Source organism: Macaca fascicularis, chromosome 1 (genome assembly GCF_037993035.2).
Source record: "Macaca fascicularis isolate 582-1 chromosome 1, T2T-MFA8v1.1".
NCBI lineage: Eukaryota > Metazoa > Chordata > Mammalia > Primates > Cercopithecidae > Macaca > Macaca fascicularis.
The window spans coordinates 103,640,046-103,653,913 of record NC_088375.1 but is presented as its reverse complement, the minus strand read 5'-3'; the positions used below and the strand labels follow the sequence as shown (position 1 = coordinate 103,653,913).

At 47.2% G+C, this 13,868-nt stretch overlaps 1 protein-coding gene across 1 annotated transcript in view; it reads right to left on the bottom strand.

Annotated features, from left to right (window-relative positions):
- Positions 1–10,363, bottom strand: part of LOC123571756 (uncharacterized) — a 30,350-nt gene extending 19,987 nt beyond the window's left edge. Inside the window, exons 1-3 of the mRNA XM_074034007.1 lie at positions 10,228–10,363; positions 6,851–7,276; positions 3,604–3,695 (exon numbers count right to left, since the gene is read on the bottom strand). Coding sequence (XP_073890108.1) covers positions 3,604–3,695; positions 6,851–7,276; positions 10,228–10,363 — 654 coding nt within the window. The remainder of the gene's footprint in view (positions 1–3,603; positions 3,696–6,850; positions 7,277–10,227) is intronic.
- Positions 10,364–13,868: the final 3,505 nt, after the last annotated feature.

The window sequence follows — 13,868 nt, the reverse complement described above, 5'->3', positions numbered from 1 at the left end:
ACATATTTCTCACAGTCTGGAGGCTGAGAAGTCTAATACTATCAAGGCACCAGTAGATTCAGCATCTGGTAAGTCAGATTTAGGGTCTCTTCAGCTCACCTTCAGCTCTATAGATGGCATCTTATTGTGGCATCATCACATAGTGGGCAGGGGGGAAACACTGCACTCAGTGGTGAAAGGGGAGAACAGTCTGTCCTCCCACGACGGAAGGTGGGAACACAGTGCCCTTATATGGTGGAAAGTGGGAACACCATGTCCTCACATTATGAAAGTGCGCAACACTGTGTCCTCACATGGTGGAAGGGGCAATACCATTTCCTCACACGATAGAAGGCAGGAACACCGTGTCCTCACCTGGTGGAAGGGGCAATACTGTGCCCTCACATGGTGGAAGGCAGGAACACCATGTCCTCATATGGTAGAAGGAGAAGCACCATGTCCTCACCTGGTAGAAGCAGGGAACACTGTGTCTTCACATGGTGGTGGCAAAAACACCTGGTCCTCACATGGTGGAAGGAGGAACACCATGTTGTCACATGGTGTAAGTGGGGAACACTGTGTCTTCACATGTTGGAAGGGGGAAAACTGTGTGCTCACATGGTGGAAGGAGGAACACTGTCCTCACATGGCAGAAGAGGGGACAGATTGTGTCCTTACATGATGGAAGGGGGAACACCATGTCCTCAGATGGTGGAAAGAGGAACATTATGCTCTCACATGTTTGAAGGGGTAGAAGAGCAAAAAGGGTGACACTGTCCTCAAACCATTTTATAAGAGCACTAATCTCATTCATGGAGCCTAATTATTTCCCCAAGCCCACTCTTCATGCTTTTGCATTGAGGATTAAGTTCCAACATGAAACATCCAAACCATAGCAGGGGTCTTCAGTCACTATTTCATGAAGAAGAAAAAAAGGGGGCTTTGGAATCATCCAGTGTTGGATCTAAGTCTTTACCCCATCTCCATGGTCTGGATCTTGGCCAGCCTGCCCAGACCACGTAGTTGGGTGGTGTCAGAGCTTCGTCCATTGGTGCCATCCAATCCCTGCAGGCAGCCTTCTCAATTTTTTAAAACTTGTCATTTAATACACTTTATTTTAGAGCAGTTTTGGATATATAGAAAAATTGTACCAAAAGTACAGACTTCGCCATCATCTACTTTTGAATGCTGGTGATCAATACCAACCCTAGTGGGTTCTTATAAGAATTAAAAGGAATAATATTTGCAAAGTGCCTGGGACAAAAACTGGTTCAAAACAGCCTCAAAAGCCCTGTTCCTCTTTTTTTTTTTTTGCAGCCACTGGTGCTGTGGGAAGGTAGGCTGATCACATCTTATGCTGCCCCAGGTCTAATGGACACTGATATGGTCATTGCCAGTCACCTGGGAAGCCGGTGAGGAAGATGGCACACCCTCAGCTTTCCGTGCACCCTAAATGGGAATAAGGTAGAGATGAAGCCCTATTGTGTATACTCTTTGCCTTCTTTCACCCATCTACCCAACCACCATTAGCAAGTACTGGTGCTTAATCTCTTAACAGGGACTCTTTTCAGGCCTTTGTTTTCTGTGGTTGACATGAGTGAAACCACGAACCTAAGGATCTAGGCAACTTGACATGCCACAGCACCTCATGGTACTAGAGTTAGCCCATCTCTGCATAAAAGCTGGGATGCAAATAGGAGGCAGAGGTCACAAGAAGGTGAGGACTCCTCAGGAGGGAAGAGCCACCCACATACCATGGTGGAAGCATGGCCAGGTTCACAATAAGAGGCTGATAAGGGAGTAAGGAAGTCTCCAACTAGGACCTCAGGACATGTATAGTCGAGGAAGGTCATTGTGTCCACCCCTGTTTCCAGGTAGAGCCACAGAAGAGTCTGTCAGTAGCTTCTGTGCTGCATCTCCCTCTGCTGAGCAGAGGGATGGGAGATGGGAGAAAGGTGTTCCAGAACCTTTGCACCAAGAGGTGCTTGTCTTCTTGATCCTGTCCTCCCACAGCCCCACACCCTCTTCAGAGAGCCCAGGTTGGAACTTCAGGAAGACTCATGACCAACCCAGGGCAAACTGTGACCGGGACCATACATAGTGCCCAGGGTGTTCTGGAAAGTCAGATATGGGAGATGTCATTTTTAAACCTTTAAGATTCATAAAGTTCATAGAACAAGCATCTTGGGAAGGGCTTTGGGCAGCACCCTAGAATTTCAACAGGCGGGAGTGAGGGTGAGGAGCACAGAGAGGAAACTTTAATTTCAGGCAGAGGGATGCAAGTGAGCAAAGAAGTGGTTGACCTGGGGTTTGGGCCAGCATGGCTGAGGGAGACTGAGGGTCAGAATAAGAAGAGGCTTGAGAGGGCTGGGATAGATCTTCTCAATAGCTCCACCCATCAGAGCCCAAGTAGCCCTCATCAAGGGGGCATGGAAGGATACTACACATCTGTTCTTACAACCAAGTGCGCTATCCTAGGAGAAGAGAAGAGCTGAGGCTGATTTCCTAAGGCAGCCTCCAACTGTGGCCTCTTAACATAAATCCCTGAGACACAGAGGTTGGGAAGGTTTTGAGATGATACACATTTCTATTTCCACTCTACAGGAATTTGAGTTTGAATCCATGGGCTGAGGCTGAAAATTAGGCTCAGGTTAGCACAGGTGATAAGAACGGTGGCTTTGGTTTAGTGGTATAATGGGCACTAGACAATCCTCCCAACCTGCATGCATACACACTGCCTGATACCCCCAAGAGACCCTACACAAAATCTTCAAAAGATGCCGTGGCCTGTACCTTTGCAGGTTTCTATCCACTCATGCTGTCCTCAAACTCAGCATCCAGAAGCTAGGTCCTACCTCCCTCCTCTGCCGCATAGTCAACACTTCTGCACTGTTCCCACGTCTGGGCTTGTGTTTCAGAAGTATACACACCAGTGACACAGCAGAGGTGGTGGGAATTCGCCACCTGCTCAATCAGACAGGCTCCTCTTGGGAAGGCTTCTGAGGAGAGGGGTCAGGAGCCATCTCAATGACAGAGAACAGCCCTTGACCAAGTATAAGGGCAGCTTGGGGAGGTGTCACAGAGTATAACCAGGCCATGTGTACCCTGTAGAAATGTGGCTATAAGGTTAGAGTAACACAGACAAGGGGAAGCGGGAACTGAACCAGAGCTGGGAAAGGCAGGAGTCTGCAGGATTTAGGCTCAGAGTGCACGTGTCCTGGGAATGCCAGATCCTCCTGCTTCCTCCAATCAAATGATCTTCATGTTCTGGTCTGGATAACAGACCACACTGTAGACAGGAGTGAGAGACTCCTTTTTTTTCAGATGTTGTTCACCGATGCTCTGAAATACAAGACAGAGGATTGTTGGATCAGCTGAGGGATAGAATGGATCTGGAGGGGCCCACAGAGCCAATACCCACCGACATACACTGTTCATGAATTCCTCTGAAGTGCCCAGCACTACACCACACCCGGATGTAAATTTTCTTAGTAAATACTGTTGATTGTCCAGATATAGATAAACAGGAAGTTGGGCCAGAAATGGCAGATCCCGATATTGGAAGCCTGAGGCTGGGCAGAGAGACCTGGGAGTTCCCAGGGTGCCCCGTGTCCCAGTACTCACCTTGTCCTTGCCCTTCTGAGACACTTGCTGGCTGAGCGTCTGAAAGGGGATGCCACCATCATCGACCCCCTGGTTCTCCTGCAATCCTCCACCTGAAACAAAATCAAAGCTTGAATCCTTGTCTTGAAAACATGTATCGCTCCCCACTGCCATGAACCCCAAGGCCAAGACCACGCCCATCATCCCCTCTGCAAAGTCCACTCCCTGGGAGCAAAATTCAGAGAAATATAGCTGAGGTTCTAGTGAGGGAGGGGAGGTGTCTGGACATGTCAGGAGAAATGCAACTTGCCCCTTTTATTTCCACCTTCATCTTCTTCAAAAGGTACAGCCCAGCTCGCAGTACCAACAGCCCACCCACAACAGCCCCTAGGATGCCTGGCAGCAGTCTATCCATGTCCTCTTTGTGTGAACCTGTTTCTGTCACATGGGGAGAGTGGAAATGTTAAGACAGGAGATAATTTGAGATACAAACTACCAAAGGAGAGACAGAGGGAGAAAGTAGGTGGAGCAGTGGGAAGGAGCCTGGTGCAGAAGCTGCAGAGGGAGGAGCATGGCAGGTCCATTCATACAATGGGCTAGGAGCTGCTGCTTGGTACCAGGGATGCAGCGATGCACAAGACAATGTTCACAGCAGCCTAGCACCCACGAGAGAAGACAGAAAATACCAACTGCCAGACAGAGGGATCGTAGCTGGGATACAGGTTTCCACCTTGTACAAAGTCTTCAGGGAGGGCCTCCCGGAAGGCTACTGTCTGAATTGGCAGGGACATGGTGGGGATGAGATGAGGAGGGTATGGAGGGAGAGATGACTGAAGGCAGAATGCAGGTGTATGTGACTCCCACACTGCTGTGTGTGGTGAGCAGGTAGAAGCTGGTGCTAGTGCTCATGATGGAAAAGAGACCCCAGAACACTCAGACCCCAGTGCTACCTGAGCTCGGGTAGCCCCTCCTATCCTGCAGGCTACACTCACCACTCACCTTGGGGACAGACTTTCCCAAGATCTAAGGTTGCAGCTTTCTGATCCACCTGGTTGCTGACCACACAGGTGAGACTGCTGTTCCGCTGGCTCAGGAGCAGGCTCAGAGCCAGGGTCCAGGGGTCGGGGACTGGTCCTCGTGTTTCTCTCTGCTCCAGCTCTCTGAGGAGGACCTTGTCCTCCCAAGTCATATTCAGGTCCTCTGTGGCCCCTGGAACCCTACACTCCTGGGTGATGTTACATAAGCCTGGTGTAATAGACAGTGGCTTTGCCAGGATCTCAGGGTGAGGCACAGGCTCTGGGGCAGAAGGGGACAAAAGAGGGGAATCTCACAGGTGTGGAGAACATTGCATGTCTCACTTTGTCATAATTTTCTCATTGCAGCCATGGCATGGGCCTTATAAGGAAAGTGGGTGTATTCTAAACATGAAACACAATTTGCCCAAAGCTAAATATGGAGGAAATGAAATAAGAAGGGAAGCCACGGTATTCAGCTCCATGTTGGTTCTCTAGGTTCAACATGTCTTAAAACTGTCCCAAAGAAAATAAAGGCCAGACTCCCCCTTCCCAGGGCAGAGTGATTTCAGGAAATTGAGGTATTTTTAGGAAGGGGAAGAAGTCTCCGGAAGATGGGCTTGTACTGGCCCAGTGTCCTTCCACTGCATCTCCAGCTGAGGCCATGCCTGGGACTGCACAGCCTTTATGGGGCAGGACGTCAGGCCAGCTCTGGGAGGACAGAGAAAGGCCCATGTTCCGAAAAGTAGGCACATCTGTGGGAGATGCAGTGATAGTGACTGGGAATAATGACTCTGAGTGTGCTAACAAAGTGTCACTGGATGCTGGGTATGGTGGCTCATGCCTGTAATCCCAGCATTTTGGGAGGCTGAGGCGGGCGGATCACGAGGTCAGGTGATCGAGACCATTGTGGCTAACATGGTGAAATGCCATCTCTACTAAAAAAGAAAAAAATTACCTGGGTGTGGTGGTGGGCACCTGTAGTCCCAGCTACTTGGGAGGCTGAGGCGGGAGAATGGCGTGAACCCAAGAGGCGGAGCTTGCAGTGAGCCGAGATTGCACCACTGCACTCCAGCCTGGGCGACACAGCGAGACTCCATCTCAAAAAAAAAGAAAAGAAAGAAAGAAAGAAAGAAAGAAAGAAAGAAAGAAAGAAAGAAAAGAAAGAAAAGAAAGAAAGAAAGGAAGGAAGAAGGAAAGAAAGAAAGAAGGAAAGAAAGAAAGAAGCCACTGGAATCCGTGGTACAGGCAGAAGAGAAGAATGGGATTCATAGGGCAGCCTGAGAAATCACGTGGGACCTAAAGCTGCAAAAGCCACTCTCTCCATGGCAGGATATTTCTCCAAGTGGAGAGGAACTTTAGGGAAAGAAAGAGTTGGTAAATGAGTGTCCTAAGATGTGTTGCAGTGTACGCTTTCTCGCACCACCTATGGAGGCTTTGAGAGCTGCATTTGTGATGGCTTGTGTGACTGAAGCTGGCCTCTGGCTGAGGCTAAGAGGAGAGGAGATTGGGAGGACTTTATTCATAGAGATTCCTAACTGTGGCAGGCAGAACAGTGGCCTCCAAAATGTCCAGGACCCATCCTGGTAACCTGGGAATAGATTAGGCTGCGAGGCAAGGAGAATTAAGGTCCCAGATGGAATTAAGGTTGCTAATCAGCTGACCTTCAAATAGGGAGATGATTCTGACACTTCTAATAGAACACTAACATCAGTGTTCTATTAGGAGGTACAGGATGATGGTCACGAGCCATGGGATGCCAGCAGCCACTAGCAGGTGAAAAAGGCAAAAGAACGGGCTCTTCCCTGGAGCACCTGGAAAGAATACAGCCCTGCCACCACCTTCAATTTAGCTCATGGAGACTTGTGTCAGACCTCTGGCTTACAGCACAGTAAGATAATACACTTGTGTTGCTTTCAGCCAATAATTTTTGGCAATTTTTCCATCTGTAATAAAAAAAACCTACTACACAAATTAAGTAACATTAATCATATATAGGACAGTTAATGTTACTGGAAAAATTGCTAGTTTGATGAATTCCATTTCCTCTCCCAAAACACTGAAAGGGCTTCATTTTCTGGTGTGAATCTCAGCTCTGCTCTATCTCTGGGGACTTCATGTGCCTTATTTTTAGTGGAGAAAATGGAGTCTGAAAGCCGGTGTCTGAGTAGAACCCTACATGGGACCTATGTGACACTCTAGGGACAAAAAAAGCAGGTAAGCCAGAGGATGGGGGAGGGAGGAGTGTCACTCACCATAGACAGTGAAGTAGAAAACCTGCAAAATCCCATCTTCCTCAGTAGAGGTGATGACGGCAAAGTTCTGCCCACTGTCCTCAGGGGCCAGGTTCTCAGTCCTCAGGGATGACATGCTGGGTACATGAACCTTCTGCTTGAACTTATCCTCCAGGCTCCACCAGATTGGAGAGACGGCCCCTCTGTGGACTCGCAGCAACTGTGTATAATTTGACGGAGTACCCAAAGCCCACAGAACCTCCTCCAGCTCGGCTCCTCCATCTACTCTGAGCTTCTCGATCACATGCAACAAGACAGAACCTCCTCGGATCCCCTTCAGATGAATAGGGGCTCCAGAATCCTTCACTGCAGAGCCATGTGCTCCAGAAGTGCTGGCTGCTGTGCTGCAGACACCTAGGGCATGGAAACAGGAAACGTGAGTATTTCCTCATCAAGAACAAATGAAAGAACCACAGAACTTTGGTTCAGAGTCACAGAAATCCATCCAAAATCCTCCCTTGATTCTGGGAGGGCTGCCTAGCATAATGGACTTGAAGCAATTCTGGAATCAAGTCCTGGTTCTAGTGGAGTGTGATCTTGAACAGGTTCCTGAACCCCCCGATCTTCTATTTTCTTACCTGCCCCATAATGACAGTAAGGATCAAATGAGATCCTAGATCAAAAGCACCTAGCACGTTTTCTGGCATGTGCTAAGTGCATAACTGCAGGAGGCAGCTTCTAACATGGCTCCCAAGGATGCCTCCCCAGTGTGTGCACACCCCTGTGTAATGCCCTCCCCTGGAGTATGGGCTGCATTGATTACTTGCAAATGCAGCAAAAGTGATGGAGTGTCCCTTCTGTCTTGTTCACACCCTCTGTCTCCATCAGTCTCTCCTGTTAAGGATGATGAAGTGCTACCACGTTGTGAGCTGCTCTGTGGAGAGGGCCACATGGCAGGGAGCTGAGGGCAGCCTCGGGTAAAAACTTCATTCCAGTCTCTGTGACCCTGAGCCACAGTATTCAGCTGAACCACACTTGGATTCTGACCTCCATAAACTGTGAAACAATGCCCTGTGTTGTGTTAAGGAACTAAGTTCTAGGGTAAAAGCTCACACAACAATACATAACGCAGGCAAAGACGAAGGTTGCTTTCCTTTGCCTTTCCTTCTAGGAAGGGAATTAGGATACGATAGAGCAGGATAGGATGGAAGTGAATTAGACAGGTTGTCCTGTGGCAACAATTACAAAAGTCAGGGACTTAGAACAAGGGAAGTTTGTATATTACTCACACTACATGTCCTGCAAGGGATAGTGAGGGAAGGGTCATGTCATATATGGATGGAGGCTCCACACCTTGTAGCAGCTCCATATGGAACCCACACCCTCCTCACAGCATCCTCAGCCCCCACGGTAGAGAAGGGAGGAGACAAGAGAGGCACCTGTGAGGCGTTCACTGCACTGTCCAGAAGTGATGTCATCTTTGCCCATATTTTCTGGACAGAACTAGTCAGGAGACTCTGCTAACTTCTAGGAACTGAAAGTGTGGGGGAGCAGATGGACTGTTTGGTTGTGCTGTGTCCCTGCCACCAAGAGAGCACTTCCCTACGCAGTGCCCATGAGGCCCCCGGTCAGTCTCCCTCAGTCACTGTGTCCCACAGAGCCCTGACCAGTGGCCACAGCCACCTCAATTTGCCTCCTCCTGAGCCCTTCCTTGCCCACTAGCCACAGCCACAATGAACCGAGAGACCTGTGTTCTTCCTGGGGACCAGGGTGGGGCCAATCTGGACCTGGGAAACTGCCACAGAACACCCTTGATCTTAAAGGAAGAACCGTCTCCTCCTTAAAGCAGCTCAGGTCCCCCTGGGTTTGCTGCTAAGTTGCAGGGTGCCCAGTGCTCTCTCTAATGTATAAATTTCTCTCTATTTCCAGCCAGTACCTTGCTTCTGTCCTTACACCCATCCCTGGCTCTCACTGCAAGCAGAGAATAGCTCATGCAAATCCTCAGATGTGGAAGTATTTCAAATATTTCTGTTTGCAGTTATTCACTAACTCAGTTCACCAGGCCCCTCATCTGGGCCAGGGCTCCACTCCCTCCCTTCAACTCCCTTAAGGGACTAGACCCCACCCAAGGCTCAACACCCCTTAGCACCAGAGCTACAGGCCTTCAGGATCCACATCACAGGGTTAGTGGGTTTGTCAGTCCATTTCTGCGTTGCTATAAAGAAACACCTAAGGCTAGGTAATTTATAAAGAAAAGATATTGAAATGGCTCTGGACTCTGCAGGCTGTACAGGAAGTGGAGAGCCAGCATGTGCTCCTGGTGGGAGCCTCAGGAATCTCACAGTTATCATCAAAGGTGAAGAGGTGCAAGAGCAAGAGATAGGGGGAGGTGCCACACACTTTTAAAGAAGCAGATCTCTTGTAAACTAACTGAGCAAGAACCCACCGAGCACCAAGGGAACGACCCCAAACCATTTACAAGGGACCTGCCCCCATGATCCAATCACCTTTCACCAGCTCCCCTGTCAACCATGGAAATCACATTTCCACATGAGATTTGGAGGGGACAAACACCCAAACCAAATGAAGGGGGCAGTGCCCTGTCCAGTTCCGCCTAGGACCATACAGGAGAGGCAGCAAGTGTTCAGCCACCAGCCTCCTCTTATCACCTCCAGCTCCTCCGCAGTCCTCCTCCCACATCTCACACTCCTCTGTCACCCAGTTCAAGAGGGGGCCTATGCTCTCCCACAGAGCATCCTGGGGCACAGCACAGACGCCTGACCTGGCCCACAAAAGGTTGTTGAGGAGAGTCAGATGAGGCTGTGCTGCCAAAGCCCTCTAAGCAAGCCAGAGCACAAAGGCCACAGTCCAACGGGTCCCCAGACACAGTGCCCGCTTGTCAGTAGCAGAAAGGGTAGAAATGCACTCTTTCCTTCTCCTAGCTCCACCCCCTTCCTTTATGTACCCATGAGATGCTGAGTATTTCAGGGTTCTTTGAGTCTCAGCGAGAAGGAGTCCAGCCTAGCCTGTCCTGGAGCAATGTGCTGGCTGGAGAATGGAGACCAGTGATACCCACTAAGTAGAGGCTGCTCCTGGTGGATCTTGCCACACGGACAGAAGTCAGACAAATTTCCACTCTTCCAATTGCAGTGAGTGCTGGGACACTGCTGTGATTGGCAATTGCACCTTCTCTGAATCAGGCTCCCTGTTCACAAATCCAAACTAAGTGAGGGTGACTGTCAACCAAAGTAGCCTTGCCCGTCCAAGTTAAAGCCATTCACAGGGCTCAAGATTGTCCCAAGGAGGAGGGGATGAAAGAGAGACTGGGGTGAGACAGCCAAGGTTTGGGGCAGCCATTTACACTAGATCCTGAACCCCCATTATGGGAGTAGATGCACCTCTGTGGCCAGGTGCAGGTAGAGGGCCGGAGAGCAAACAGGTGAACTGAGCTTGCTCAGGGCCTTCATTAACTCTCCCTTCGTAGGAAGATGACCATCCGAGGATCAAATAGTTCTGAAAGGAAGTGTTGGCCATGATGTTGAAGCTTCTGGGGAAAGGCCATCTGGCCTTCCATGTCTCAAGGTCCTTCCCTGATAGTGGGAAGTGGCCCACTCAAAGAGGCTGAAGATGCAGGGACCATGGGAGAGAGCCACTTTCAACTCACACATGGCCTCTTTCCAGGACAGCCACCTCACAGACCCAGAACCTTGGACCACCTGCCCTCCCCAACAGTGAGCTCCCACACTGCACCCAACATCTATACAGTGACATCCCCACACCCATACTCCCCACAGGAAAGTACCCCACAGGAAGGAAGTGTCTTAAAATCCTAAAGGTCTAGTTTCTCTTTCCCCAAAATGTGACCTGCTCATACTGTACTTTCATAACCAAGGGAGAACACTTGGGGAAATGTTTTGAAAGGCTTCTTTGAGGGTAATTTTTTTTAGTCATTTATCTAAAGATTCATCTGTCAAAATTTATAAACAAAGAAGAAAAACAAATGTAGTCTCTAGCTGGGCACCCCAGGATACATGGAAGGTGATGTTACAGACATATTTATTAGACTCTAGTGTCTCCCGGTCTGGAGGCAATGTCCTTGAGGGAGAGGGAGAGGGACTGCATGGGTTAAATTGTGTCCCCCAGAAAAGATATGTTGAAGTCCTAAACCCAGCACCTCAGAAGGCAACTTTATTCGGAAATCGGATCTTTGCAGATACAGTCCATTTAAGATGAGGTCATGAGGGTGGTCTCTAATTTAGTATGACTGATGTTCTTATAAAAAGAGGGAATTTAGCACAGACACTGAAATGCAAACAGGGAAGACAATGGGAAGAAACATGGAGAGAAGGCGTGTGTAGATGGAGGACTGGACTGATGCAGCTACAAGACAAGGAACACCATCGATTGCCAGCAAACACCAGAAGCTAAGAAAGGGCAAGGACAGGTGTCTCTTGTTATGGAATGAATATTTATGTTACCCCCAAATTAATATGTTGAAGCCTTGACAGCCAATGTGACTGTATTTGGAGATGAGGCCTCTAATGAAGTAAGGTTTAATGAGTTAATAAGGGTGGGGCCATGACCCAATAGTATTAGTGTCCTTATAAGAAGAGACGTCAAGGAGCAAGCGAGTTTTCTCCATGCATATGTTCTGAGAAAGGCCATGTGAGGACATAGAAGACAGCCTTCTGCAAAACTGGAAGAGAGCACTCACCAGAAATTTAATTGGCCACAGCCTTGATCTTGAATTTCCAGTCTCTAGAGCTGGGAGAAAATAAGGCTTTGTTGTTTAAGCCATCCAGTTTATAATATTTTATTATGGTATCCATAGCTGACCAATATACCCCTGCAGATTTCAAAGGTAGTGTGGCCCTGTCAACACCTTGATTTTGGGCTTCTAGTCTCCAGAACTGTGTGACAATAAATTTGCATTGTTTCAGCCACTCAGTTCTTATTATCTGACAATCCTAGGAATCTAATGCAGGAACTCAGGAAAGGTGGTGATATCGTTTAGCTATTTGTTCTCTCTAAATCACATGTTGAAATTAGATCGCCAGTGTTGGAGGTGTTTCAGTCATGGGGGTGGATCCTTAATTAATGTCTTGGTGCCATCCTTGTGGTAATGAGTGAGTTCTTGCTCTATTTGCTCCCGGGAGAATTGATTGTGAGAAACAGCCTGGCAGTTCCCTCCTGTCTCTCTTGCTCCCTCTCTTGCCATGTGATGTCTGCTGCCCTTCACCTTCCACTGTAAGTGGAAGCTTTCTGAGGCCATCACCAGAAGCAGATGCTGATGCCATGCTTCTTGTCTAGCCTGCAGAAACATGAGTCAAATAAACCTCTTATCTCTACAAATTACCCAGCCTCAGGGTATTCCTTTATAGCAACACAAATGAACTGAGACAAGTGGCACCCAAGGATTATAGGTTGACCCTTTCAGGGATTCCTGGAGAGTCAGGGCTGGGCCCTTGGCCAGCAAATCACATGAGGCGCAAGCTCTGAAATGAGACAGACCTTGATTCAATCCCAGATCCACCATATTTACTGGCTGAGTGATCTTTAGCAAATTGTTAAACTATCTAGCCCTTGAGTTCCCACAGATGAACAATAGAGATAATAATTGCAAGTATTCATGGTCTCCTACAAGCATTAACACAGATGATACATTTTTAAAAAAGCACTCAACAGTAGTGTTTCGCTGCTATGATTGTTACTATTATCAGGGCCCAACTACCATGGATTGCCACAGTTACTGTAGGTGGATTTCTCCCATTGCTTTCCCTGTCTGGGAAAGAGGTTGCCCATCTTCCATGAATGTCATTCCCAGTCCCTACATCTCAGCAGCTCCTTCAGATACTGAATTTCTGATGATTCTCAGGACACTTCAAGGTTGGAGATTACAAATTATTATCCCCACGAAAAGGCTGAAGAGACTGCATTTTAGCAATACCAAGAGTTTAAAAAAAATTTTTTTTGATTTTAATCAGATTATACATTCTTTTTTTTTTTTTTTTTTTTTTTTTATTAAAGGAGGGGGAAATTAAGGAGATTGAAAATGAAGTCTTCCTCCTGTCTCTGACTCCCATTGCCTGGTTCTGGTTCCTAGAGGCAGGCACTATTATCAGTGTCTTGTGTTACCATGCAGAGATAGTTTATGCAATACTGACATGCACACATGTGAATCTCCACATACACAAAACATGCTACGTGACTGTCCTGTTCTTTGCCTTTTCTCAAAGCAACATTTGTTGGATCCCACTCGGGATCTCTACACCTGGCTGTGTCTTGTGTCCTGTCTGCTTACTGTTCCTTGTGGGGCTCTAAAGCTCTTCTGCTTCTGATATTTAAATTGTTGCTTGACACCACAAGCAGTGTTGCAATGAATACACTTATATTTGTTTCTTTGCACCCGTGGGTGTGTATATATTAGGGAAAATGATTAGGGTGGGTTTAGTGGATCAAAGGCAAACATACCTAAACTTTTGATTGATATTATTACCTCTAAAGAGTGTTCTTATCTATATTCCTACCAATAATATTTAGGTTTCTCATCAATACATAGTGATCAAACTTTTCAACTTTTGTCAAGATAATAGGAGAAAATATCTCCTTATTGTATGAATGAGTATTTCTTCTATAAATGATACTCATCATTGTCATTTTAGATTACTAAGTCATTCTTACTGCTTTTTTTGTGAACTATGAACTGTTAGCTAATGTGCTCTATCCATTGGGGTTTTCTTTCTGCTAGTTTATAGGAGTTACACTTATTTTAAGAAAATTAGCTTTTTTTCTAACATAATACAATTTTTTAAGTTTATTTTTCAAATTTACCTACCGACTATTTGCAATGCCAAAATGTTATTAGCATAAAGTCCGATGTATCCGTTTTTATGGCTTATTCTTTTTGTATCTTGCTTTAAAAGATAGTCCACAATTCAAAAGTAGGTTTTCAATTCTTTCTTGTTTTCTTTAAGTACATATATGGTTTAAAATTTTATGTTTACTCTTAGATACATCTGAAATTTATTTTGGAGTCAAC